A 25,479-nucleotide genomic window follows, 5' to 3' on the forward strand; every position below is an offset into this window, starting at 1 on the left:
GAACTGTACCTTCTGTGGTAGTTCCAGATTGATGCCTTTGGGAGATTGATCTGTGCAGATTTCACTCTTGGAGCATGTCCCTAGAGATTTGGTTTTCTTTCGCTTCAATTTAAATCTCTGAAGTAAGCAATCATTCCCCTCTCTCAAATGCCTCCTTTTTGAAGCAGTAGAGATATTTATGGTGGCACTGTTTCGAGATATGTCAACTGCTAATCTGAGAAAAAAAAGGGGCTTGAGAGCAGCAAATTCGTTCATGATGGAGAAGGACATATTCCTGTGTTTCAGCCTGGGAAATCCCAGGTGTGAGGATGATGCAGCTGGCTGTCAGATGTCGGAGCTGGAGCCATTCTTCTGACCGGGTGGCTTAACTTCTAAAACACCTGGACAAAGGGCCAAATTCCTTCCTTTCTGGGATATCTAAGAGCCAGCCTGGTAAACGCATGCCACTTACCAAGTTTTTGTCATGTTATTAGCAAAGAAGTGCCAGTATATTAGAGGGAAAAGAACAGTGGAATAAAAATGTGTTAGGGGAGACAGAGCTAAGTACTGAGCAGAGCTTAAAAGAGCAAGCAAGGTGCAAAGTGGGTTGATAGGATAACAAACATTTTGAATTAGAAGAAATGTAGTCTGAGGAATTATTACTGGGAACAATGGAACAAATTTGGCATAGAAATCCCCTGTATGCATATAATTATTTTCAAAGTTTATGAATCTGGAAATATTCTCCAAGGTATTCATAGACAAATAGGTTTTAACACTAAAAGGTTGTTATTGTTACAACATGCTAATATGACTTCTCCCACATTACACATAGAGCAATCATAATTTCTACATTGTTTCCATGATTTCTGTATAAAAAATACCCCTGCTAGCTTGAGATTTGAATGATTGTTATGTTAGAAAAAAATTATATAGAAAATATTTTTATAAATAATTTCCTAGTATCTATATAATTAATATACTAATATTGTATGACTATATTACTATTATAACTTGCTTAAATAAAAAAATAACTTGAAAACAGGACTCTGTAACCTACAAAATCTCTAGCAAGAGTAATTTTTGTTGAGGTATTAACAGAGGCATAGTCAACATAATCTAAATGCATTCATGTTTAATTTCGTGTTTACCTGAGAAGCTTCTAACTGAGCAGACTGTGTTCACAATACCAAAGCATGACCTTGGTAGATGAGAGCAAATTTTACCTGCTTTGATGTAAATAGTGTTTCAGAGCCATAGATGAGCTTCCTCTCTCTAAGTTTGGCTTTCTGAACATTTTACGTCTTAATAAATCCAGATTTGTCCATGACAGTCAATATAGAGGTGTTTAACTCCAGAGATATTCATCCTTTCCGAAAATTGGTGCAACATATGTTCTAGGGAGATTCATCTCTCCCCAGAAGAATGTTAAAATGTTTTTTTCCCATCCAGCAGTATTTGCTTCAAGATGTAAAAAGGTCATGGATTAAATATTAAATTAAATGAAATCATAAGCAAGTTTTCTGTTAACACAGACCAAGTTGCTTAAATTGATAGTTAAACCCCATAAAAATAAAATAAACTGCAGAACCCTCTATGTTCAGTCAAAACTTTACACTAGTTCTTCATATGGATTTTAAGAGAAATCTTTGCAATAAGCTTACCAGTACACTTCACCAGGAAAAACTATTTTGACATCAATCCAGGTGTCATTGTTGGTGACCAGAGATTCTATTGATTCTGTTATTTTGCACTAACCTATGAATGAGCTGGAATACAAAAAGAACTTTCTCCTCAGTTGTAGCTGTCATTATTTCACTGTTAAGAGTAAGCAGTATTTTAGAAGGGGTGCAGAGAAGAAGCATATGGCTAGGAGATGGTGAAGGAAAGGGAAGAGATACAGTGAGTGAGGAGGTCCCCTGTAAACTCCTAATACACAGCTGTTAACCTTCCTGCAATGCCTTAGACAAAGCCCAGCTCCCTTGTCAGCCCTTGCTTCTCCAGCCCCCTCAGCTATCAGAAATGTCCTGCACATATCCTTCTACACATACACACTGGTACTGTACACACATGTATTTGTGCTGACAATTAAGAATTATGGGTTTTTTTTTAATGTTCTGCTTCAAACATCTGGACACTTTCAGGCCATGGTCTGTCTAGAAATTATTTTCAATATATTTTGAAGGTAGACCGCAATTAGAAATGGTCTTAGCAGTACATGGTGTCATTACATTTCGATGACACTAGTACATACTAAAATTTTCCAGAGAATGGAAGACCCTGTGGAAAAGAAAAACTATAAAGCCAGTTGTGGTGGTTTTATTGTTGCTTCAACAATTTAGTTCCTGAGCTGAAAGGGAGAGAGAATAACAGGAAAAAGGTGGCCACAGAACAAATAAATATGGTGTTGGCTTGTATTCATAACAACACATTGGACAAAAATGAACAACGGCAACTATCAGCTTTCATGCACTTCCTTGGAAAATGCCAGTGGTAACTTGACCAAAAGGACTATGTAGACCACTGCACATGTGCAATGCTAGAAGCACTAGCAGAAAAGGGCCATTTCATGTGGAGGTCCTGTTTACTTGGAATATTTATTGCTTTCATCCAAAAATATCAGTTTAGCATATCCTTGCACATTCGCTGCTCTTTCAATTTTCAGAAGAATTCCAGTAAACTTATTTTGCTACTGAACGGGAATGATATTAGAAAGCACTGTCCAGAGACTTGGAGGGGTAGGAAGGAGAAAAGAAAGGTCAACGCAAAAGAAAAGGCTTAGGTATGTCAGAGCACAGACTCCCATGAAAGATTATTGAGAATAAAGCTTTTTTTTAAACAAACATAAAAAACAATATATAAATCAAGAGCACAAAAGCCCTGTTTTATGATTTTTTTTGGTGCTGTTTAATTCCTTTATATCTTTTTTTTTGCCATTGTTAAAAAACAGCCAAAACTTCAAAGGCAAGCTGCATGTGTTCTAAATCAGGACTTCAGTGCTGATGTATGACAGCACAAAAATTAAAACTAAATAAATGTGCTGTCTAAACTCCCATATTTCTCAAAAAAACTGCTTTAAAGGCTTTAAAAAATTAGAATTATTGCTTGATCTTACTTTACCAGCCATAATGTTTTCACCAGAGTAAATGACAAAATATTATATTAAAAAGAGTAAAAGAAAAAAGAGTGTTGTCTGAATATATCTGAACACCTGTATTTGGCTGTCTTGCAGTTTTGTCAGACATGCAAGGGGGAAAATGAAACTTTGCAGTGATTTGCCTGATAGGGAATATGAACTGCATAAATTCTCAGCTTATCCACTGTTTTCTGGAAGGCTCCTTGACAGTCAGGGTAAATCAATGAAAACAAGGCAGTATGTCCATGAAGGAAAGAATAACATTCCTGGTGTATCACATAAAGACGGTTAAAGAACAGACAGATTCTCATGAAAAATTGTTTGTGAAAGTTTTCTACTATTTTCTTTTCCAAATATCAACATTGTAACAGGTCAAGTTATTATTCCGTTTCATTTTACTGTCTTTGGACCTGATCTTGTTGTTTTCTCTCCTTAAGTGAAATGGCATGTCTGACTCTAAAGGTGCCTGACCAGAGTACAGCAGTTTAAACTGCTTGCGAAAATTTGCAGAACTGGGGCCTCTGTGGAGTCCCTTTTCCTCTGGCATTTACTTTTACAATGGCCATTTGCTGTTCTTTTACTAAGTTGTCTTGATTTGTATTGACTCATTTGTTTTATCAGGTTGCAAAAGGGACAAGTGGCCCGGGCAAACAGGAATGCAAATGCTTTTCTCTTTAGTAAACATTTCTTTGACTTTCGAAACTCATTTATCCCATCCCTGATCGTGTTCCTTTTTCATTTCCTATTAAGAAATAGTTCTCGTTGAAGTCTGAGGAGTGGTATTCCTTTGCAAAGATTCCTGGATATTCGTGTGATCAAGAGAATGGTTTATTTACTAGTTATCACTTTATCTTAATTAATCTCTATTCTGTTGTAGATAAAGTTTCAATTAAACATTAAGAAAACAGATACTATAGGATGTCGTTTTATGAGCACTAATAAGAAATGGATAATTAAGGTTAGGAAGTCAAAGTAAGCAGTGTGGGGGGAAACAAGCTGAACATAACTTTTGGCAAATGCTAATGTATATTTCCAAACAGTATTATGAACATGAAGCAGGGCTACACTATCTGAATTATTTATTTGTAATTAATACTCCAATCACTTCTAATAATGTATAAAAGATTGGCCATACCTCCATATAATGTAAGGAGAAGGGTAACCTCCTAGTGAGTTTGAGATATTCTGGGCTGCTCCAACTTTAACCACCCAACCTTGGGATCTGAATTGAGAGCCCTTAGATGGCCAGTGGAGCCTCCTGAGGCTGACTCGAGTACCAGAGCTCTCCAGAAGTGGCTAACCAAAAAAACCTGTCAGCCTAAGAGAGATCTGAAGACTCTCTCGAGGTTAATTGCAGATTTTTGGATATTTACTAAGTGCTAAAGTTGCCTCTCCCACATACGGACTTCAGAGTTTGCCAAGATTCCTCTTGGAGCCCGTTACTCTGAGATTTTTAATGCGCACTACTGATATAGATAACACATTTTCATTTTTGGTAAATTTTCTAATAAAGGATTTGTAATGACTAATCAAGGAAAGGGTTTGTCACTGTTCCCATATAGATGTCACCTAGAACACACGTATGGAAATGATATGCATGCTTTGCATATTGAACTTTTTAAAATGTGGCCTGAAATTTTGTTTATAAAAAAGGAAATAGCAAGACTTTTAAATGCTGGCTAGTTAGAATTTAGAAGTACAAGTTACATTTATGTTGCCTATGTTTTCTCTTCTGCCTTTTTCTTGGAGAAGTCCTCAGAATTTTTTATTTGTAGCAGTCCTTTGATGATTGACAAGGGAATACTCACGGGCTGGCTTTTCCTATTGTAGTCTCTCCTTTCCGACGACCTTGTCATTTCTCTTCTCCTCATTTCTTTCCTTATTAAGATGTCAGCAGCGTGTGAAAATAAATAAATGAAAAATTTGAATTTGGATCCACTGAAAGTACCATCAATAGAGACCTTTTCCAGAACAAGCTTTCCAGTTTGGAACAAACTTTCTTCCAGCTGTAGGATGAATGAGTTGCTCACTTTAGGCTCAGCTGAAATTGTTTACACATTCTTTCTTTGAAACAGTAAATCTAGAAATTGCATATAAAAACTGTGCATAAAGGAACATTATTTGGGTTGTAAGGTCAATTGCTCTGAAGTTAGGCCAAGTGAGATTTATGATTGCTTGCACAATAGAGTCCTTTTGCATATGCTTTAAGATAGAGTTGTTAATTAAATGAACAACTACTATTCTGGACCTTTGCTTTTCTCAGTATAGAGAGGGACAGGTTCAGAGTGTAACTATAAACCAGCAACATTTGCTAACTTCCAAGTTTCTGCTTAAATCTAAAAAACAGAAGAAATAAATGTTCCTCTACCTTTCTTCTGTATATCACTTTTTTCTGTTATCCTCTTTTCTATAATGAAAAGCAAGCTTAGACATCACAAGCTCTTTTTTAAAAAGTGGTTGATACAAAAATGGCCCTGGATTTCTTGTTTCTGGATTCTTAATTTGAGTTTAAATGAAAATATTTTTATTTCTCTAGTTGTCCAATTTGTAACATGAACCAGCAGGTCACTTATGCATTGCAACTGGCCATGAAAAACTACAGGCAGAAATTCAGACAGAGTTCTGATCCAAATACTGAATTGCATGTACTATATAGTAGTCCCATAGAACACATAATAGTCACGTTGAAACAAGTTTCTTTTGAGCATTTCCAGACACAGTGAGGAGGCAGGAAGACCCAGTACAGCATGTACAAGAAGAAGTAAAAACATCCTAGTCTGAAGGGGTCACAAGGAATATTCCCGCCTGCTTCCTGGGCAATGGAAACGGGATAGGATGAAAAAAAGCCCTGATTTTTTACAACCCCCCTCTGCCTGCAACCACACACCTGCGTACTCACACCTGTACGATGAGCCCTGCCGGCTGCACATGTTGGATTTCACACCTCTTGAATAGGCAACATCCAGGTCTTACTCTGATTTGTATAGATTTTACCACTAAAGAAATGTGTTTTATTAATAGCTACCACCACCAAAAATCGTCTTCAGTTTGGAAATGACTTTTTTCTTTACCTACCTGCAAGCACTTGTCCTCAGACACGTTTTCTACTCAGATCTGAGCACTCAGTCCTTGCAAGTGATATAATAAATGCATAGATTTACTGTTTGAGTTCACGACCGGTATGAGGAAAAGAAAATGACAGCTTTTTGGTTTTAATCTTTGTTAAAAAGGCTTCCAGGCCATTTTTGAACTCTTCCAGGTTGGGCTAGGTGTATGCCAGGGAACATCAGCTTGAGATGGAGTCACACTTCACCTGGGAGAGAGACAGAAGCCACTATTTCCACTGCCACTAACGATTTGTATATACGGAAAGGTAGTTGGAGTTTATTTGCGAATTAGAATAAGGCATGATCTGGTAAGATATATAAGGAGCTAAAAGGTTAGAAGGAGCAACTGCTATTGGCTCCCTGAGTCCAGATGAGTTCAGGAAACTGTTGTGCATTCTCTGTAAAGTCTCCGTTCTGGTTGATAAAATGTGGATCTCCAAATATGCATTTGAACTTTTATGTCGATTTCATTCACAATTTCTAAACTTATTTTACTAGGGCTAAAAGAAGAGAAATGTTTGCACGTACTTGGCCAAATTTTGCTCACAGTTCCAGAGGTATAAATCCATTGCAGCCATGGGATTACTTCTGATTTTGTCTCTGTGACAGCATGGGAGTGTGTCTGAATAAATGGCAAGTGATGTGATTGCTCCCAGGGAGAAGTATCTGCTTATTTAAATACCTTATTTGCTTTGAGTGTTATCACTGACATTTTTGCCTACGCATACAAACCTGTCACCTGAAACACACTGTATTTTCAATTCAGTGCCAGCTGCCTATGTTTAGACCTTGTTTGAGTTAGTAACCAGCCACTGAGGAATCCAGAGTACACTGCAGAAAAAAATCTGAATCCTGTTCATATCAATATAGCTGTGGGACTGCCTCACCTTTCTCTGTATATAAAAGATACAAAAGTATATCCCTGGAGAAGAATTCAGAAATGCTCTACATCCCTTTGCAGAAATTGGGTCATAAGCCTTCTCTGCTCTCTTTACTTTCTGACCATTCCTGATGATTATAAGAAAATCTAATTCCTTGAAAATATTTAGTTTCATATTCACATTCATTTTGTTCTTGCTCATCCACTTAGTCACCCAGTAATTTCACTTACATGCTTTCCTTGTCTGTTAGACACAAATGTATGTATTTCTTATCTTGTTAAATAACAATATCTCTTTTGTTAAACTAACATACACCTTTATCCTTTTCCCAAATATCTTGCCCAATTTTTTGTTTTTTTTTCATCTTTCTCTCTCATGTGTAATTAATATTAATTAACTAATTCATTCCCTCTAACACAGTGCCCAGCTGTAATATTTAGGTAAAAAAGTGGAAAGATGCTAGAATTTTGGTCTATGACCATTTCTTTTATAAAATGAAACTAGCACTTTGGCCAAAACTGAGAATGACTAAAAAGTGCATCCTTCTCTGCTGGAGTGATCACCACATCCTCTGGTGAGTGGAGCTGTTCTGAATTTTATATTTTTCCTTGTTGAGCTTATCTATTTATCTGTCGCGAGACAGTCAAACACCTTTGTTGTCAAGGGTTTCTAAGTGGCTTTGCTATGAAGTCTGGATAATTTTTGCCCAAGCTTTCAGCTGCTGTGGCTCTTCAGCTTTGTCAGAAGGAGGAATAAATGCAATCCTGATGTTGCACTTTGGTATATGTTGTTTGCTAAATTTCTGGAGCCACTAGGGAGCTTTGAGCTCTGACAGCAGGTTATTTTACTTCTACTTGTTAAAACTCTGGAGGGAGAAACAGTAGCTATTCTGGTAGAAAATTTTCAGTGTTGCCATTTAGAAAAGCCAGTATACTGTTTTCCCTTGAAAAAGAAATTACTGATGTTGCTCAAGAAACAGTACTTTAACATTGAATGAATGATTTTTGCCCTGTTATGAACTTCCCACTTTTAAGGAGAATGACTAAGATGACTGTGGTAATGCAGCTGCAACAACATCTGGAGTCCTCAAATTACCTTGACACTAGTTAGCTGGATTTAAGTCCAAGTGCAGCACAGAAATGTCATTGTTTGTCTTGATGTTTCTTTTGTTTGATGAAGACCAATTATTTAAGCTCTGCAAGCTTCCCTTAATATTGCTCTCATGCTATGGTAACAGGAGGGATAGTGGTCATTTGCTTACTCGTGGATCTTGCAGAATCAGGTCATTCCTGAGTCACTCTGCTCCTCACTGTAAGAAAATCCAGTAAGGAGTACTCCACAACTGCTTGGCCACCTGAAGGTGTTTTTCACCCAGGCCTTGTTATGATGCACCTGCATGCTTATTTTCATTGGTTCAAGTTTCTCTAAGAAAAGGTAGAAAACCACTGGGTGAAGAAATCCATGAGAGCTTCTGGAGCGATAGTTCTCAAGCGGTAATTAGCAGATCACCGCTTGGCTGCAGAAGCTCACAGAAAGACTCGTTCCGAGAACTGTATGTCAGAAGACTGGAAAGACAAGAATGAGGTAGGCAATATTCTAAGAAAAGATTTTTTACTCATGTGTTTCCGGGGGGAAGAATTTCTGGGGAAACAAAGAGGCCATTCCTATCCCGATTAACCTGTTCCAGATCACAAGTTATATCGTACGCAAAGCCCTCTTATTCACCCAGCAAAATTAAAAAAAAAAAAAAAGCAAACCAAAAAACAACTTTACTCTCATTCTTCAAAAATTTTACATATCCGTGATGAGGATGAGTCATATATTTCATTCTGGGGAACAGCCAATAAAAATATCTTCTAGATATTTCCACCTCCTGTGCATCAGAACAAAGTGGCGTCAGTCCTGCCTTCACCTGAGGCCCATGCAATTCCCCGCCACCTTTTCGTGTGCTCCCAGCAGGTTAAGGCTCTTGCAAATTCTGCTGTGTAATAACATGAGTGACAAGGTTCTGACATGACTTCTTCAGTTGGGAAGAAAGCTGGATAGAGCCAACTATGTCATTCAGGTGGTAGCTACAGTTTCTTTTACTCTGTGGGGTTTTACCCGTCATTTCAAGGCATCTGTGTGTCCTTTTAATAGTATGAAAAGGGACAAAGGGGCCATTGTATGGGTTGAAATCACATCCTTAATTCTTACACATTTCTGTAATAGAACAGCATAATAGAAAGTTGCTCAATGTATTTTACTTGGAAATTGCAATTAATCAGAAGACTGCAAGGAGTCAGACCTCAAACCTAGTTTCAATACCGTTTCCTTTAGTGAGTTTTACACATTACCTTTTCAATAAGTGGTGACAGGCAGTGCATTTCTGGGTGATTATAGCATATGTCAGGTGGGGTTAACGGGCACGAGGCCAGAAAGAAAGTGAGTAACTACTTGAGATGTACAGTAATCCCTTAGAAATGCACTGCCTTATTCCCTCCTCATATTATAAAACAATGTTTATTAAACAATGTGATCCAAATCCTGAGGAGCACTAGACCTCTGATACTAATACTGAGTTCACCAGGAGACTCAATGCCAAATTGGTCAGGAAATAGAGTATTTACCTCAAGTCTATGCACCTACAAGAACCCATCCCTGATATGCTTATTGTATCTATGTCCCTAGTCTTGCAATGATGAATGATCCACATCTGGAAGCCAGGTCTTTAGATAACGGTATCTGCTGATTAACACTGGCTAAGGAACTAGCCCTTAATTTAGTGCCATATGTTGATGTGGCAGGGTCAATAAATGACTGCAAATAAAGTGAGAGCCTTAATTTGTAGACTCTGAGAAAGTGTATATGTTGGAAAGATTGCTTAGTCCATGCTGCTTTTCTTGGCAGAATTTTGTAGACCATCTTCAGAAAATGGCAGTCAGTTCTCAGCTTCTGAGTGATGGGCTTTAAATCAGATCCTTTGTGTTAGTCTCTTGGGTCAATTCAAAATTAAATGACTTGGCTTTTCATCAGTTAAAAAAAAAAATAAGGCTAGATCTTCCCATCAGATTGTTTTCAGTCATAACTCAGCGCCTGCATTTCAGCTATACTCATTTATAACAGCAGAAACTTTGCCCCACATATTTTAAAAATGTGTCAAGTTGATTTTATAAGCAGTAGCATTATAATAAACTTCTCCAAACTTAATCAAGCTTACTGATTTATTTGGATAGTCAATAGTAGTATCTGATTTTCATTCCAGCATGGATTAGAAACAAATTCCTCATACTTTGAATTATTTTTTTTTATCAGACGTCTTGTTTTCTAGCCAACCCCTTACTGAGTCTGGACTCAGATTTGGAGATATAATCATTTGTAATTTGTAACATCAGATGCATATATTATATATCAGTTTAAATCAGGCAACTTGATCAGATTTGGAAGAAGTTATCATGATAACAGTACTACTAGCACTATCAGCTTGGCAGAGTTCACAATATGTGGGACAGATTTTCAGTAGATAATTATCAGTCTGATTGGGCTATCCCCATAGAATCCCTTTAGAGGGATTTTTAATCTCCAGGAAAAAAAAAAAAAAAAGAAACCACAAACCCCGTGGAGAAGCCCCACACCACCCAGATGAAGCAACATCCTTTTTCAGAGAGATCTGAATCTGAGTTTCTGGAATGCCACCTTGATGTTTGCAGTTCTTGGCTTCTGCTTTCTGATGCAGAACAGCTAAAAGTTTCTGAAAAAAGCATTGAAGAACTCTGTGGGATGGATAATCTTGCTGTCTGGGCAGATTTACTTAATAGAGGATTTACTAAATAGGAAACAAAATTAAAAAAAAAAGGAAGGAGGATGGCAGGACAGTGGAGAAATGGGTACTTGGGCCAGGTGTGGGATGTGGTAGAGGTGAAGGAATGTAAGGAAACTGAGAAGAAAGGAAGGTATGGAGAAAATAGCTAGTAAGAACAGAGCTAAAAACATCCAGCCAGTTTTGGGAATATCCAAAGGTTGCTGCTTTGACTCTGGCAGCTAACATCTGTGGTTGAATATTTTACCTCTGAATCCACATGACAGCATTATAACAGCTCTAAAACCATCATCATTAGTTTGCACATCACTATGCCCTTTCCTGGAGGATGCAAAATCCTTACTGCTTGGTAATACAGGGTACAAAAGAAATCCTGTCTTTTTTTTTTTTTTTTTCCAGTATGAATGAACTGGGAAGAGAGTTTGGGTGAGTCTTCTTCCACCATGTGTTTTCTCTGATGAACATTTTGACAGGTGGTCGGTGCTGCCATTGTGCAATAGAGGTGTGTAAGTTCCTCATTCCCAGACAACTAAGCAAATGCAATGGACTATATGACCCACGTGGATACATACATATCTCAAGAGAGTTGAAGACACCAAGACCATGCTACTGAGCATTGTCAAGGTGGCCTTTCCTGTAGTCAGACAGGTTTACATTATTTGGCTTTCAAAAAGGTATCCTATGTATCCTTGAGTATGTACTTAACAGAGATTCGATAAGTTACGTTCAATGTAGCCGCTAAAGAGCAGCTAATTATGAAAAACATATCACTGTAGAACTAACAGGCATGCAATAAAAACATCTATTACACAAATTGTTAATCCATAAAAAAATGTGTTCCTAAAACCATTGGTATTTATTTAACGTACAATTACTGTCTAATTTAATCTAAATTAAACTCCTGCTTGAGACATGTAATTTGAAGTGTTACTGAGCTTCCTTCTCCAGCATTAGAAGCAAGAAATCAGCAGCTAATGCCTGGAGGCCACATCTCTACCATTTAAATTCAGGTACCTCAACACTAACATTCGTAATTTCAGCCATTAGAAAATGTTTTTCATAAGAACATATTTGGCATTAAAATCTCCCTTTCCCCCTCACTCAGGGCCACATCCTGCTAACTGAGTCAAACCTGTGACTTAATCCAAATGAAGTTTTGATTGAATAAAAGGTCCTGAATTAAGACCCGAGAAGAAAATATGTTTTCTTATCATAGAACACAAGCTTTGCAAAATGTTCTAGCTCCTGCCAGTGCTGGAAGGGTAAATTATCATTTGACTCCTGTATGGACATATTTATTTAGGACACATAGCCTGATGACTCAGGAAGTTATGTAAAAACTGACCCAGTTAATTTTAGATGCTGTTGTTGGAAGAATATCAATGCAAATTAATCAAATAGTCACGAAGGAACCACAGGGAAGGAACACAGAACACTGGTGGGTAGACTTTTGGCAGCGGTGATCGCAACAGTTTTAATGAGAGGAAAACACATTCTCAAGTAAATTAGAGAGTAATGACATGATTAAATGGTAAATAATAGTTAAATACATGCTTGGAGGTCCAGGACAGAGACTGTGGAGTTTTTGTGTTTTGCCTGTATTCTCCAGGATGCTCCGAGTAGCCAGAGGAGCTCACCAGAACTCTGCCTGCAGTTTAGGGTGCGACTGTAGCTTTTAAGACGCTGAAGCCGAAAGAACTGTTGAGGCCCTGCTTCTGAGGCTGAGAAAGCTGAGACTTTCTCCATAACTCCAAAGCTTCACCAGCCTTTCGGTTGTCTATGTGTCCTTGTTCCTCCACCAGCCACCTCCCCTGAGCAAGGGCCAGTGCCACGGCTCTGCTCTCCTCAGCCTGCTGTCACCCACAAAACGACTGTGCAGGAGACATCTGCTCTCCTTATGCGCAGTGGGGGAGAGGGAAGGGGTCTGTCTTCTGCTGAAGCAAGTTTGGTCCCCACTAAGTGGGCGTTTACACATTTGCTGGCGAGCAAACTGAGTTGCATATATCACTGTTTATGCAAACAAGGAGTGCTGCGGTGCTGGCTGGGAGCGTACCCCATCCATATGGTTCCTTTCCCTGTCTGCTGAGGAAAGGATGTGAAAAGAATAACATTCACAAGTTGCCTTCATTCTCAGACGTTTCTTTGTCAAAATGGGAGGTTGTACATACAAACTCTGTCAGCTTTACTTCGTCTAGCTGTAATACACACCACAGTTCTGTGGTGAGTCCGTTGGAGGGGCACTGGCCTGGTTAAGAGGTGTTTCACCTGCTCTCTGTTTGCCACTTTCCATTTCAAGTTGTCAGACTAAGGATACCTCAAAAATAAAAATAGAAATCGGAAATAACTCCAGTTTCTCTTCTTATAGGGTTTAACATTTTTCTTGGTTTTCAGCAAGTCCAGGTAGCGTTGCTCCAAAAAGTTGCTCCAGCGGCTTTGGTAAAATGAGGCAGAAGCTTCACTTATGTCATTCCTTGCTGTTTGGCAGAACTAGAAGGAGCACATGGGGAGCTCATGTGTTGCAAAGAAAAAAACCCCAGGGCTCTTAGTGTTATACTGGGACATCAGTCCACTAAAAGCTGAATTCCTTGCTTATATGGTAACTCGAGTGATCAGCACACTGTGTCCTTCAGTAACAGCCTGGCAGCTCGCTCATTAGTATAATACAGTATTAATTTTCTCTCTTTCTGCCTTCCCACAATAGAATATTTTCTTACATAAGGCTGAATGTTATATCTCCTCCACTAATAGCACTGGAGAAGGGGAAAGGGTATAATTAAAAAGTAAGTGTTCTTTTTTTGTTTCAGAAGTTTATATTTTTACTTCAAAGGCCAGCAGATAACAGGTCATATACTGTGTATTTCTCCAATAACATGATTTATAATGGCTTTCGTTTTAATCTGGGTTTTTTTGCTTAGATGTACAATTGTGTACCCACAGTTTTTTTGTCAGGGAAATGTAAATGAATTGATGAGTAGGATTTTCAGAACTAGTTAGTAGCGTTTTAATGCTGTTTCTTATGTAAATCGAAGGTCTTTACTAAGATCATAGCAAACGATCAGTAAGTGCTTTTGCAAATTCCACCCTGGATGTCTAACTATTGGATCTGTGAAGGTGAAGGAAACAGGTACTTTTAACATTTAAATTACAGAAATTATGAAAATAATAGTTGGCACAAAACCATGCTCATAATTTCCTGGCACACATCATGAGCCTAATTTTAAAAAATTCTGCTACTTGTCTGAAGTACAAATTCATTGAGCACGTTTGATTTGAGAAATACCCCTGCATGTATAATCTTTTCTCATGTAATGACTGAAAAGATTGGATTTTTAAATACTCTTCCTTTTTTTTATTATTAATTTGTGACATTTTTACTCATGTTTATGGACACAAATAATTGTGGATACAGCCAGGGCCCTTTCAAGCCCTGATTAATAGACATGCGTCATTGAGGCAGGCATTCAGACTCTAAATTGCCTGAAGGCAACTGTAGCCTCAAAGAAGCGATGCCCACTTAAGGCTGGACTGAAAATCAAGCACTGATGTTTTAACATGACGTTCCATTTTATAACTGAACTTTTTCTGGTTTTATAAAATGCCACTAATCTGTAAGTGTTATGCACCACTGCAAAAGCATACAGTTTTAGAATATGGCAAATCCAAACAAAAAACACCTTTCAAAGCCAGTATCACAGCTGGCACCTTTGCCAGCAGGCGCAGTAGAAGGGCCAAGAACGGCTGCTGATTTCTAGAAATTCATGTGAGTTGGAAGATCCAGGATTCAAAATGCTTGTCTGACTCCTTTCTCACCTTAGAGTTGGTCAGTGGGGTATCGAATATATGCTTGATCTCCTTATATCAGGGGAGATGACTGATTTCTTTTCATGGTGCTTGTTAGTATTTTCTTCTTGTTTTTCTTAATTATTTGGCATGAACTACAGTCCATCTTAAAACCATTACTTGACTGGGACTCCTTTCTTTCCATTTTGTTACTTCTGCGCTCCAGGGGATTTCCTTGAGGAAGCTAATAGCTTTCCTAGGTTGCTGCGGTGACACGGGATCCAAGTTTCTTTGTTAAGAATTTCCGTAACACGTTCGGTCACTGGTGATGTTGGTACTGTTGGCTAATGTTATTTCCTCCCTTTCTAGCGAGTCACCTTTACTTTCTCCAGGTAGTTACACTGAAGAAAAGCCCCCATCATGTTGATTGGTCTGGCAACACTTACTCTTGTTGCCATGATCTCTGTTGGGAAAGATGTTTTCTGTATGGCTCATTGCATGGATCCTGACTCAGCCAGGGATGATGATTATAACAATGATACTAAGAAAATCATTAGGAAATCAAGCAGAAAAACTAACATTGTAACAATGTCTGTGAGTTTATTATGTATGGTTGCCTAAAAGAAGAAAAAGGCATTGAGAGACTCTTTACATTTATTGCCACACATACCTCAGAAAATTACGATGTGGCTGCAGCAACATTTGCGGTCATACAAAATTTTCAAAATGTGCAGGAGAAACATGGTAGAGCTTTCCCTTCTTCACAGAAGCTGTATAACATGAAGGATAATGGTGTCTTAAAAGTGCTGTTGGATTTCTTACAGACCCGAAGGGTAAGTTGTAGATTTTGTGGATGTGAGGAGTCTGCGCCTGTTCATTCTTCTTCATTTCCTTTAAATGCTGTACATACGACTCACTTTACACTGCTGGCACTCTCTTATGAATCCAAGATCACATGTGTAACATGCAGACAGAAATAAATCCTGTAGGTAAAAGAAAGTAGAAATTGGCTAAAGATCAAAGGTTATCCTCATTCCACTCCTTCCTTCACTTTTATTATCCTGTCTAAATTTGGTCTTTTGTAGAGAGGATTGGGTGGTGGTTTTGTTGTTTTTTTTTTTTTTTTCATGAGGAAAGGTTGAGCTTAAATGAGAGTTTAAGATTTTATTTGTTTTTCAACCCCGTATGTAATTTGAACCAAAGTGTAGTTACTTTGCTAGAATCAAACCTGCAGTTCTCAGAGGGTACAAAAGATTGTGGAGTGGCTTAAGGAAACAATATTTCACCTCAAGAGTTCTGTGATCATCTATAGATTAAGTGGCAAATAGATCTTTTTTTCTTTTTCTTTTCTTCTGTTTTTTTTTTTTTCTTCTATTTTTTTGTCTGAACAGCTAAACCAAACCTGGTATCATTAAAGTCCCTATTTTAAAGCAGTTGGGCATGTGCTTAACAAGGTCCTAAGATGTAAACGGAACTAATTGAGCGATTGTTTTTTTGCCAGATCAAGCCTTAAGTCTGTGTCTTGGAAAATTCCTCTAGCAAACATGTTTGTAATTTTTGTAGTTTCTAATATTTGATGACTTTTAATTTTTGGTTGATTTTCCTGATTTTATAGAGCCTCGAGCTTTAGCAGGTACCTTCTAAATGCTTTACTTAACGCTATGAAATGCACTGGAATGAGTAGTGATCATCAGTAGAGCAACTAGAACAGACCTAGTAGAAAAGTTAAGAACAAGATGTGAAGGGTGTGTAACTCAATAGTTTGAAAGCTTTAATTATCTTTACTCACTTAAAGGAGATTAATCAAAACCAATAGCTGTCCTATTATTCGAAACTACCACAAAACTTCTCTCCAAAACCTTGTCTCCAAATCAACATTTTTTTCATGCAATTTTTCCTCTTGCTAAGAATGAAATAAATTAATTTTACTTGAATCATAGATGAAAACTTTGTGGCAGTGTTTATGTTGCTATAGATCACCACATAAAATGTAGTACTATCATTTTGGCTGGGGTGTAGAATTGCTTAAAACATCAGGAGTTTTAAGGTCAGGAGTGAGCAATACTGGTAAAGATCTCTATGAAGTTCTGGGCTGTTTCAGCTTATACCAAAACCTTGAATGAAAATAAGTGATCCAGTTGTTAGTGCTGCCTCCGAAAACACTTCAAAATAGAGCTAATAGGGAACATATGTTTACACTATTTTTCACTTCATGGTTGTGTATTATACTCAAACCCCAAATACAATGGAAGAAGCAATTTGTAAACACAAATTTAATTTGAAAACTATAATTCATTTTAATTATAGTATCATAGCTTAATTACAAGTATTTGTCATTTTGATCCCATAAGTGACCAGGGTTATAACTAAATAACATGGGTATATGTTATACTGATGTGCAAATAGGAAGAGAATCTGGAGTGATAATGGTTAACGACGGTAAGAAGAGAAACAACCTCATGTTTCAACTAATCTCCAGCTATTAGGGATCAGCATGAGGGACATTATCTCACATCTGCCTCCTACAAAATTCCGTATACCTAACTCCAAAGCATCTGGTGTGGGCCATAGGCAGAAACAGGATACTGGACTAAATATATCCCATGCTCCCTGTGCAATATCCGTGAGCTTTCTACATTCTCATGCAGCAGATGTGAAATATGCCAGTAATATCTGTTCTACTTTAATTATTTGCACTACTGTATTTGAATACCAGGTTTTGGTCACCTAACCAAGCAATTGCTGACGCTAGCGGATGGCCGCGTTGTGCTGGCACTGGAGGGAGGACATGACCTTACTGCCATCTGTGATGCATCTGAAGCCTGTATAAACGCCCTTTTAGGAAATGAGGTAAAACATAAATCATAGTAAGTGGAAAGAATGATCCAAGTTTGCTGAAACTCCTATCTTTGATTTTCTTTTAGTAACAATAGCATCAGTCCTTTTTTCATTTGGTATAACACCCACGCAATTTGAACATGTCTTAGAAATGAGCAGACCTCAGATGAGCTGGTTTGGATAAATATCTCTAAATTAGATGATTATATAAATCCTTTAGTGTTTGCCTAAATTATTCCCAGTTCTGAGTAAGATTTAATACCTCAAAATTGCTTTTGGTGATGTTGTGCTGAATACCAGACTTGATATCATTCATAGTCGTTGGTGTGCATATCACCTATCAGGATGAGACCTTCCAGCCAACTATCATGGAAAAAAATGGCTTGTGCAAGGTATCTGGTAATCTTAGGAGTTGGATATTGCAAAGACATATTTTTTGCAGTATTTTGACACTTCAGCTGACGTATAAAAGAACCTATTTCAGACACTTTTGAAATTGAAGAACATTAATAAAATGCTTCCAAGACTTCAAAAAAATTTTAAGTTATAAATGAAGACCCAGGCTGAGCTGTATGCAATTTAAATGGAGGGTCTAAGATTTATCAAACATTGTATATATTATTTAAAAACTTTTGAGAGTGGACTATCAGACTAAGTAAAAATGAGTATGTGCTATTTATGTACACAAACACAAGATAAACATTCATGTTAGCAAAAATTGGGTTTGCTGTCCACTAGACAATATCTTTTCTCCTACAAATATGGTGAGAAGAAAGTAAGCTTGCTGAAGGTGCAGCGAAAATCATTTACAAAAGGACAAAAGCCTTTACCATAAATTGTGAATTTTGCAAGACCTTGTTATGAAGTGCAGTGCACTGTGTTACTTTTTTTTTCCCCAGGGAAGTGCTATATAATCTACATAATAGGTATATAATCTCTCCAATCAAATGTATTAGTGCAAAATTGCAAGCTAGTCTGCCAATTCCTTTCTACTTCAAGACTTCATACCTATGTGAATATATGTGAAGTAATGCATCTTCTGATGGATATTGCATAGAAGGGTTTTCCAAATGTTCTTTTTAACCTTTGCCTTTTTAACTTTTTTTATCTTTATGACCCATCAATAAAAATATTTTTATGCTTATTATTTTTTACTTTAGCCATTCAATGGATAAAGTGATTGTTTTTCCAAAAACATTCTCAGAAATGTAAAGAAGTAGACACGTACACACACACACACACAAAAAAAGCAGCTTTCATTGGGTTTTATCTACTATCACCTTTGACAAGTCCCATAAGGAGAGTTTTCCAGTGTGGTGACATACACTATTGGAATATAGGATTAGAATTAGAATTATATAGCTCAGCTCTGTGTTGGTCCTTTTATTTAGGTGTTGAAATAAGGATTACAAAACCCAGCTTGAGGCATTTGAAAATCTTAGTAAATACAGTGTTGCCTTCCTGATGAGCTGCCATTCCAGGGCACTCTCATCGATATTCCCAGTCATCTACTTCCCCGTGGTAGTATCTTATGGCATCTGTGGCTTTCCACAGCCCGTCTAAACCCATTCTCTGAAATTTGCACCCTTGTGGGAGTAATGCAAACAGTACAATGCTGATGATATGATGTTTCTTGCTCCGTGTAGGCGCCTGGATCCTTCTATCCAGTTATGACCATTTGGTGGTGCTACCCATTTATGAAGACTTCCTTGTTTTGTTTTAACACTGTATCACATCCAACTACTATTTCTGCAGTCACTGACTAGCCATTAGGCAAGAAAAAACACCAATTGTGAGAAAAAGGAATGGGATAAGTGTACTGGAATACAGACTTCCATTTTATTTTAGAATAACTAGAGACCAGGAAATTAGGTAAATTATGAGTCTATCTGTTTGCAAAACATAGCAAAGCAAATTTTAGGAGACGCAAGAATTAAATATCTGAGAATGAATACAAATGTAACCACACAGCCATTTTTGATTCACTTGTAAAAGAACATGATCATTAATAACTTGAAACATCTCACGCAGTAAGCATTATTCTCATGTGCTCTTACTCACAGCTTTTTCTTCAGGGACATGCATTAAATGGTCTGGTGCAGCAGAATTTCAAAGAGAAAATATGCTGTGGCTGCTAAGAAGAGCAAAATACTCCAGAGAGGATGTTGTTACCAACGCTTCCATAAGAAACTGATGTTTGCTTAAAAGAATGAGTAAAGGTGTTGCCGAGGAATAGACACTAATGAGGAAGTCTGATACCTAGTTAGCAGTTAGAAATCAGCACATCTGTTGACATCTATAGATTTATGGCAGTCTACACCGCATAAGCCATAGCAAATACATTGCTTGATTTCAGCATAATGTTCATGAACTTGCACAGCAAATTCAAAGCGTGTTCCTGCCAAGAACAGAAAAAAATTGGTTTTCTTCAAACAATCAATTATTGTAATTTGAGGATGCATTCTTCCTTGAATGCCATTCTTTACAGGTGATTAATAGGATAATTATAGCTTATTATCTGCCCTTCACTTTTACAAATAATAGTATGTAGTGCAAACCCTAGTGTAAAAACATTGGCAGGATGAACTTCATTTTCTAGACACCATAGATGCAATTGAACTCAAATTAGAAAGGTTGGGAAAGGCCTTCGTAAGGTACTCTGCAGTTTGTCAGATGTATTTATTCATGTGCTGAGGATTAGAATTCATAAACATTTTGCAGGGCTTTTTGAAAACTTTTTCTTTTCTTTTGTTGTTTTTGGCCAGGACTTGTCAATACAGAAATTCACTGCTTCATATGTTCTATCACCAGCAGAATAACATTTTTAAAAAAGAGTAATTGTAAAACTAGCCACAACTTCCAACTTTCATGGCGAGCTGGTCTGAGATATAGAGCTAACATCAAACTTACAAGTGAAAAACGTATTCTTTTCTTAATTTGTCTCTGAACACCAAGAAGGGACACAGATTGACATCCAAAATAGATATATTTTGCTCTTAGTTATATGTGGCCTGTAGCACAGTGACCTGTTTAGCGAGATAACTCTACTCTTCTCTTAACAAACGCAAGTGGAGCCACTAGGAAAAGAATACACTATCAAGTTAATCTTCTTTAAATAATTTGAGCATGGCACAGGAAATTCCTGCATACAGTTGTTGATTTTGAAGACTAACCAAAAAAACTATTAAAAAGGTCTCTTTTTCTTGGAAGAGCTCAGAATTTAAATGAGGTATCAGCCCCATCTATGTGTGGTCAATACCTCTGAACTTTGCTGCAGAATTACATTTGAACAATAATTTCAAATTCTGGCAGAAACACAAATGCGTTTATAATTTTTGGTTTTCTCTGACTGGAGGTACTCCTATTGTTAATTGTTTCTTTCTAAGACCCAATTTCCTTAACAGAGGTGCCTAGTGCCTTTTTTAGTTATCTTAGGGTATCCAGGACATCGGCCCAGGATGGGTAGATCTAACACAGAATTTAGAAGAGATCCACACCCTTTCTGAATGGTAACTAGAGATCAGGCAAGACACCCTATAGTATCTGAAATGGCTCAATCTGGTTTGGTTGTGTGAATCCCTCCTTAAATGATGAGAAAACTAAAAATGAAATTATAGAGTAAAGGTAAGGATAAACGTTACAAAGATTAAATTATTAATTAGAAAGTTTACATAGAAAAATATTTTTTAAAAAGTCAAGATCTCAAGTTTTCTTGTCCATGTTTCCGTGTACAATTTCCACGTCACTTTGAGAAAAACCCATTTGACCATTTGCAGAGCTAATTAGGAGCACTGTAGGTTATCTTCGTGGAAGGAAATCTTTCTAAGAGGTGAGAAGAGATTAAGCAGCTGGATTCCCTTGAAATCCAAAATGAAAACATGGAAATCCTTCTGGAAGGTAAAAAGGCAGGATGAGCATCAGCTGCTTTAAAATATCCCTGAATTTTGTCACCATGATTTGAGAACTTGTCCGTTAAAAGAGCATCTCTCAAAACAAAGGAAATGATGGATTCAGATAATGAGAAAAGATACATTGCTTTTAAATCTAAGCATTTCTGACATGATGATATACTCTTGTGCTTAAAATTCAATTCTCACATTTATTGTGATACTCTTTAAATGATTCTATGGTTTTTCACAGATCGGTTGTACAGTTTCAAATAATTTTTAAAGCATATATAGATATATATATTACTTCAATTAGGCAAACCATTAAATGTTAAGATTTGTATGTTATTCCAAGAAGTGTGTGAAAATTGGGTTGAATATTGAGATGTTTCCCCAAAGTCTTTGTCATGGAGCACGGAGATTCCACACTATTTTGTCTGTCCTAGCTTCAGTGCTATAAAGACCTCTGCTATGCCTGTTGGTGCCAGGTGGTGATGAGTAAGGATGCTCTATACATGCAAGGATAGGTTCTGGTTTCTTTCTTCCACATTACTTTTGAAGAGGCACTACTTGGATTTAACAAGTCGTCAGGAATATGCTTTCCTTGAGTTCAGCATCCTAAATCCTGCAGCTTATCTCCAACATAACTGCATTCAGTTGGGGGTTCTTCTGCAGCCAGAGAGAAGGAGGAAGGATTCCTTCAAGCACAAAACTCCTTGAGTCAAAACCTAAGGATTTAGTTCTTCCCTCATCCCGACCCTGTTCAAGCAGACAGGTGGGGTATTGCCATGGGACATAGGAGTCTAACATTATGGTCCCTCTGATACGTCTACAGGTTTGGGCAGTGTCTCTTAGCTCTACGTGGTACAGCAGTTTGCCGTGATCTATAACAAGTGATAATTAGTCGCAGACGGGGTCATGCTCTTCTTTGCATGGAGGAAGCAGAGAAGTGCAGTCCGCAGTGTGCTCTGCCCAGCGGGACCCTGCAACAAAGGCACACAGCGGATGCATGTCTGCTCTCATTGACTGTGGCGGCCAAGGCTGAATTTGGCCCCAAGTGCAAAAACATTTCTAAGTGACTAAATTTAACATCTTCTAGTAAATATTCTTCTGGCTTGAATTTCAGTCTGAAGCAGAATTTGACAAAACATTGTGATTGGTTGGCTCCCAAGCATGCTTGAAGACTTACACTGGACAATTTTCTTGCAGAGTGTGAAGTATGTGCTTCTTTCTTGCAATCTGTTGAGCTGGCATTTAGGAGGGGATGGTAATTTAAGTGGAAAGTTCGTACTCTGCAGCTTTCCTGCTGATGATGAAAAGTTGGCATTTTCTCCTTTGTGGAATTCGGCGTGAATCTGGGGCTGCTTGCCAGCTAGGCAGCGAGCTCTGCCAAGAGGGCCTGGACCGCATTAAAAAGGGGTTATTTGCCAGAACAGGTAAGCATTTCTCTCTCCAAAATGGAAATATTCATGGAAGTGAATACGGCCCGAGATCAATTTTGAATTGCATAGTAAACTTGGTCACAATCTCACATCCTCGTTGTTAATCTGAGTCTAATGCTAGAAAATAATTAACAGTGAGTCTAAGCCACCTGTCAACTGCTGCTTGCATAAATCTGGAGTCCAGAAATTGGCCCAGAAATAGAGAATTAGATGGGGTAGGAAACCGGAGCAATGTATGTACCAGAGGTCAGCATGGTGACATCAAAGTCCCCAATGTGGGCAGTGCTAGTCAGGAAATGGTTTGTCCAAGGAAACAGAGAATACTCTGATTCCAAAGTTACATATTTCCAAGGCATCCCTTGTGTTTCAGGGACTGGTAGGTCTTAATGACCCTTTGTGACTTTGAACCTATTCCCTACTGAAATCTTTTTTGTTTATATACCGCGTTGTAACAGTGGATCACAAAAATACCTGCCTAAAGTGCTTATGTATAAACAGAAAATGTAGAATCTTTGAGAAGATTGCTAATATGAGAACACAGAGGACCTCTGAGATCTTTGAACTTAGTCCCTGAGGAGCCTGCCGGCCTTCTCACCTTCCTCTGCTTCTGTCAGGACTCTCCACGCTCCTTACCTTATGCTTGCAATTGCCTCACTTTTCAGTTATCTCTAACTGCACTCTGCAACAATCTCCTCTGAAGCTGATCTTGGTGCTTTCGGACATGACGGTGCTAAGGACAATGCAGATATTGCTAGAATTTCTAGATTTTCCAGCTCAGTGCAGACTGCTGTAGCTTCAGATTCTGTCCACATTCCCAAGGATCATTTCAGATCACCTTCTGCGCACATGAAATTTCCATCGTTAATTTCTTCTTCAAACATTTGTTAATATGCCTCTGGCAGACTTTGGCGGCCCAAGTGATTTTTGCCCATTTACGTTGGTTTTGCTAGTTTGAAAATGATTAGTGGACACAGCCTCTACTTTCATCTGCTACTTTGGGCACAAAAGCCCAATTCAGATGTACAGTATAAAAAGCTTTGAAAATGTGACCCTTTGTGTCTGGTCCAAACTGTCTCTCCAGAGGTTTGGTTATTTCTGCACTGACTTGAGCTGTTCATCTCTGAAAGATTTCTTTCCTGACAGTCTGTTTCCAGTGCTCTTTTCAGCTTCCTTTCTGTTAGCCTCCAGATTTAATAGACTTCATGATCTGAATGCCAATAAGTGTAGGAGGGAAGGCGATAGTGCCATATATGCCAGGTGTAGAGTAATTTCTTTTGTTCACTGTTGGGTCTAACTGCTGATATTTTCCAGGGACAGCCCTGTGTCTATACAGTTGTATCCAACCAGTGGAGAGCTGCCAACAGAAACCATTCTTTCAAATGCAGACAGTCTCATTTCAAAGTGTATAGAAATAGCTGCCATAACCCACTGGCTATATTTCGACTGTGCTTCTGTAACAGTACCGCGTTTGGGCTGAACAGGGTATATGATGTAATGAACTTACTTCTGGAGCCTGATAAGGTTTCCCTCATATGGAAGAGGATCCAAGTTCTGCCTGGCTATCCCTGAGGGTGAGGAGGCAAAATAGCTTTGAAGCAGAAGCTGAGCTTGGGATACAACATAAAAGTTTTGTGGAAAAAAATGTTAAGGAAATGATCAAACGACTATTATAGTCACATCACCTACAGATCTGTTAGCAGAGCTAACAGATGGAGTAACGATTGGAATAATTGTTGGATGTTTGATGCTTTTTCTTTTCTTTAATAATTCATCATCTTACCCTGATTTCTAAAAACACGTCTGCCATTTCTAAATATTCATCTGATACGTCTAATATTCAAATACAGCCTATTCATTAAACGATTTATTTCTGTACTTAAAAATAAAGAGGTGCCATTGATGTATTAGGAAAAATCAAGACAACTTTTTCGCTCCAGCAAAAATCCAGCTCTGAAGAGGGCAACAATTTATTCACCTTTTAATAGGAAATCTCTTCTAGCTATGTCTACATCAGTTCCTCCCAGCTTAGTAATTAGTACAAGAGGTCTGTAGAAAGAATCTCAAGGTACTCAAAGGGCAAAGCAAGACACAGCTATCACATCTTGCAGTCTGGCAATTCCATACCTTGTACTATTGTTCCTACTGTCACAGCCTGGAGCTATATTGTCCTAATTCAGGGGAATGAATTGGTCATCAAAGCCTTAGGAATTAGGAAATTGTCAAAACAGAACCATAAGCTACTGTTTGCTTCCCCTTTTGTGCTCCTGCACCCAGTACTACCAAACGGAACTTCAGGATTTTGCCCTCTTCCTGGCCAAATGAAAGACTGCTTTAAAAAGAAAATAACAAGTGATAAAATCAAGTGCAAGTATCTACATAACCGAAGGTTAAGATTATTGTATGGATTGTTGTTCTAAAATCTGTGAAGCTTGGTCTGTTGGTGAGCATTTTCATAAATACACAGTTTCCCCCAGGTACCTGCAAGAGATACCAAATAGAGCAACCGATTAATATCGTGAAGTAAATGTGGCTTAAGAATTGCAAATTGTAATTGGTGTCTTCGTTCTAATCCATGATAACCTTAGGTAGCAACAGTCCTCCTTTGCAGTTTGGCTCCTTGGTAACCAAGC

General features: G+C 38.0%; 1 protein-coding gene across 2 annotated transcripts in view; it reads left to right on the forward strand.

The window, feature by feature from the left end:
* Window positions 1–25,479, forward strand: part of HDAC9 (histone deacetylase 9) — a gene marked incomplete at its 3' end in the record, with an annotated part of 276,027 nt that overhangs the window by 234,538 nt on the left and 16,010 nt on the right. For both annotated transcript variants that reach the window (XM_082498904.1, XM_082498905.1), the window contains one exon: window positions 17,399–17,532. In XM_082498904.1, coding sequence (XP_082355030.1) covers window positions 17,399–17,532 — 134 coding nt within the window. The remainder of the gene's footprint in view (window positions 1–17,398; window positions 17,533–25,479) is intronic.

Source organism: Vanellus vanellus (assembly GCF_965231255.1).
Source record: "Vanellus vanellus genome assembly, chromosome: 2".
NCBI classification, from domain to species: domain Eukaryota; kingdom Metazoa; phylum Chordata; class Aves; order Charadriiformes; family Charadriidae; genus Vanellus; species Vanellus vanellus.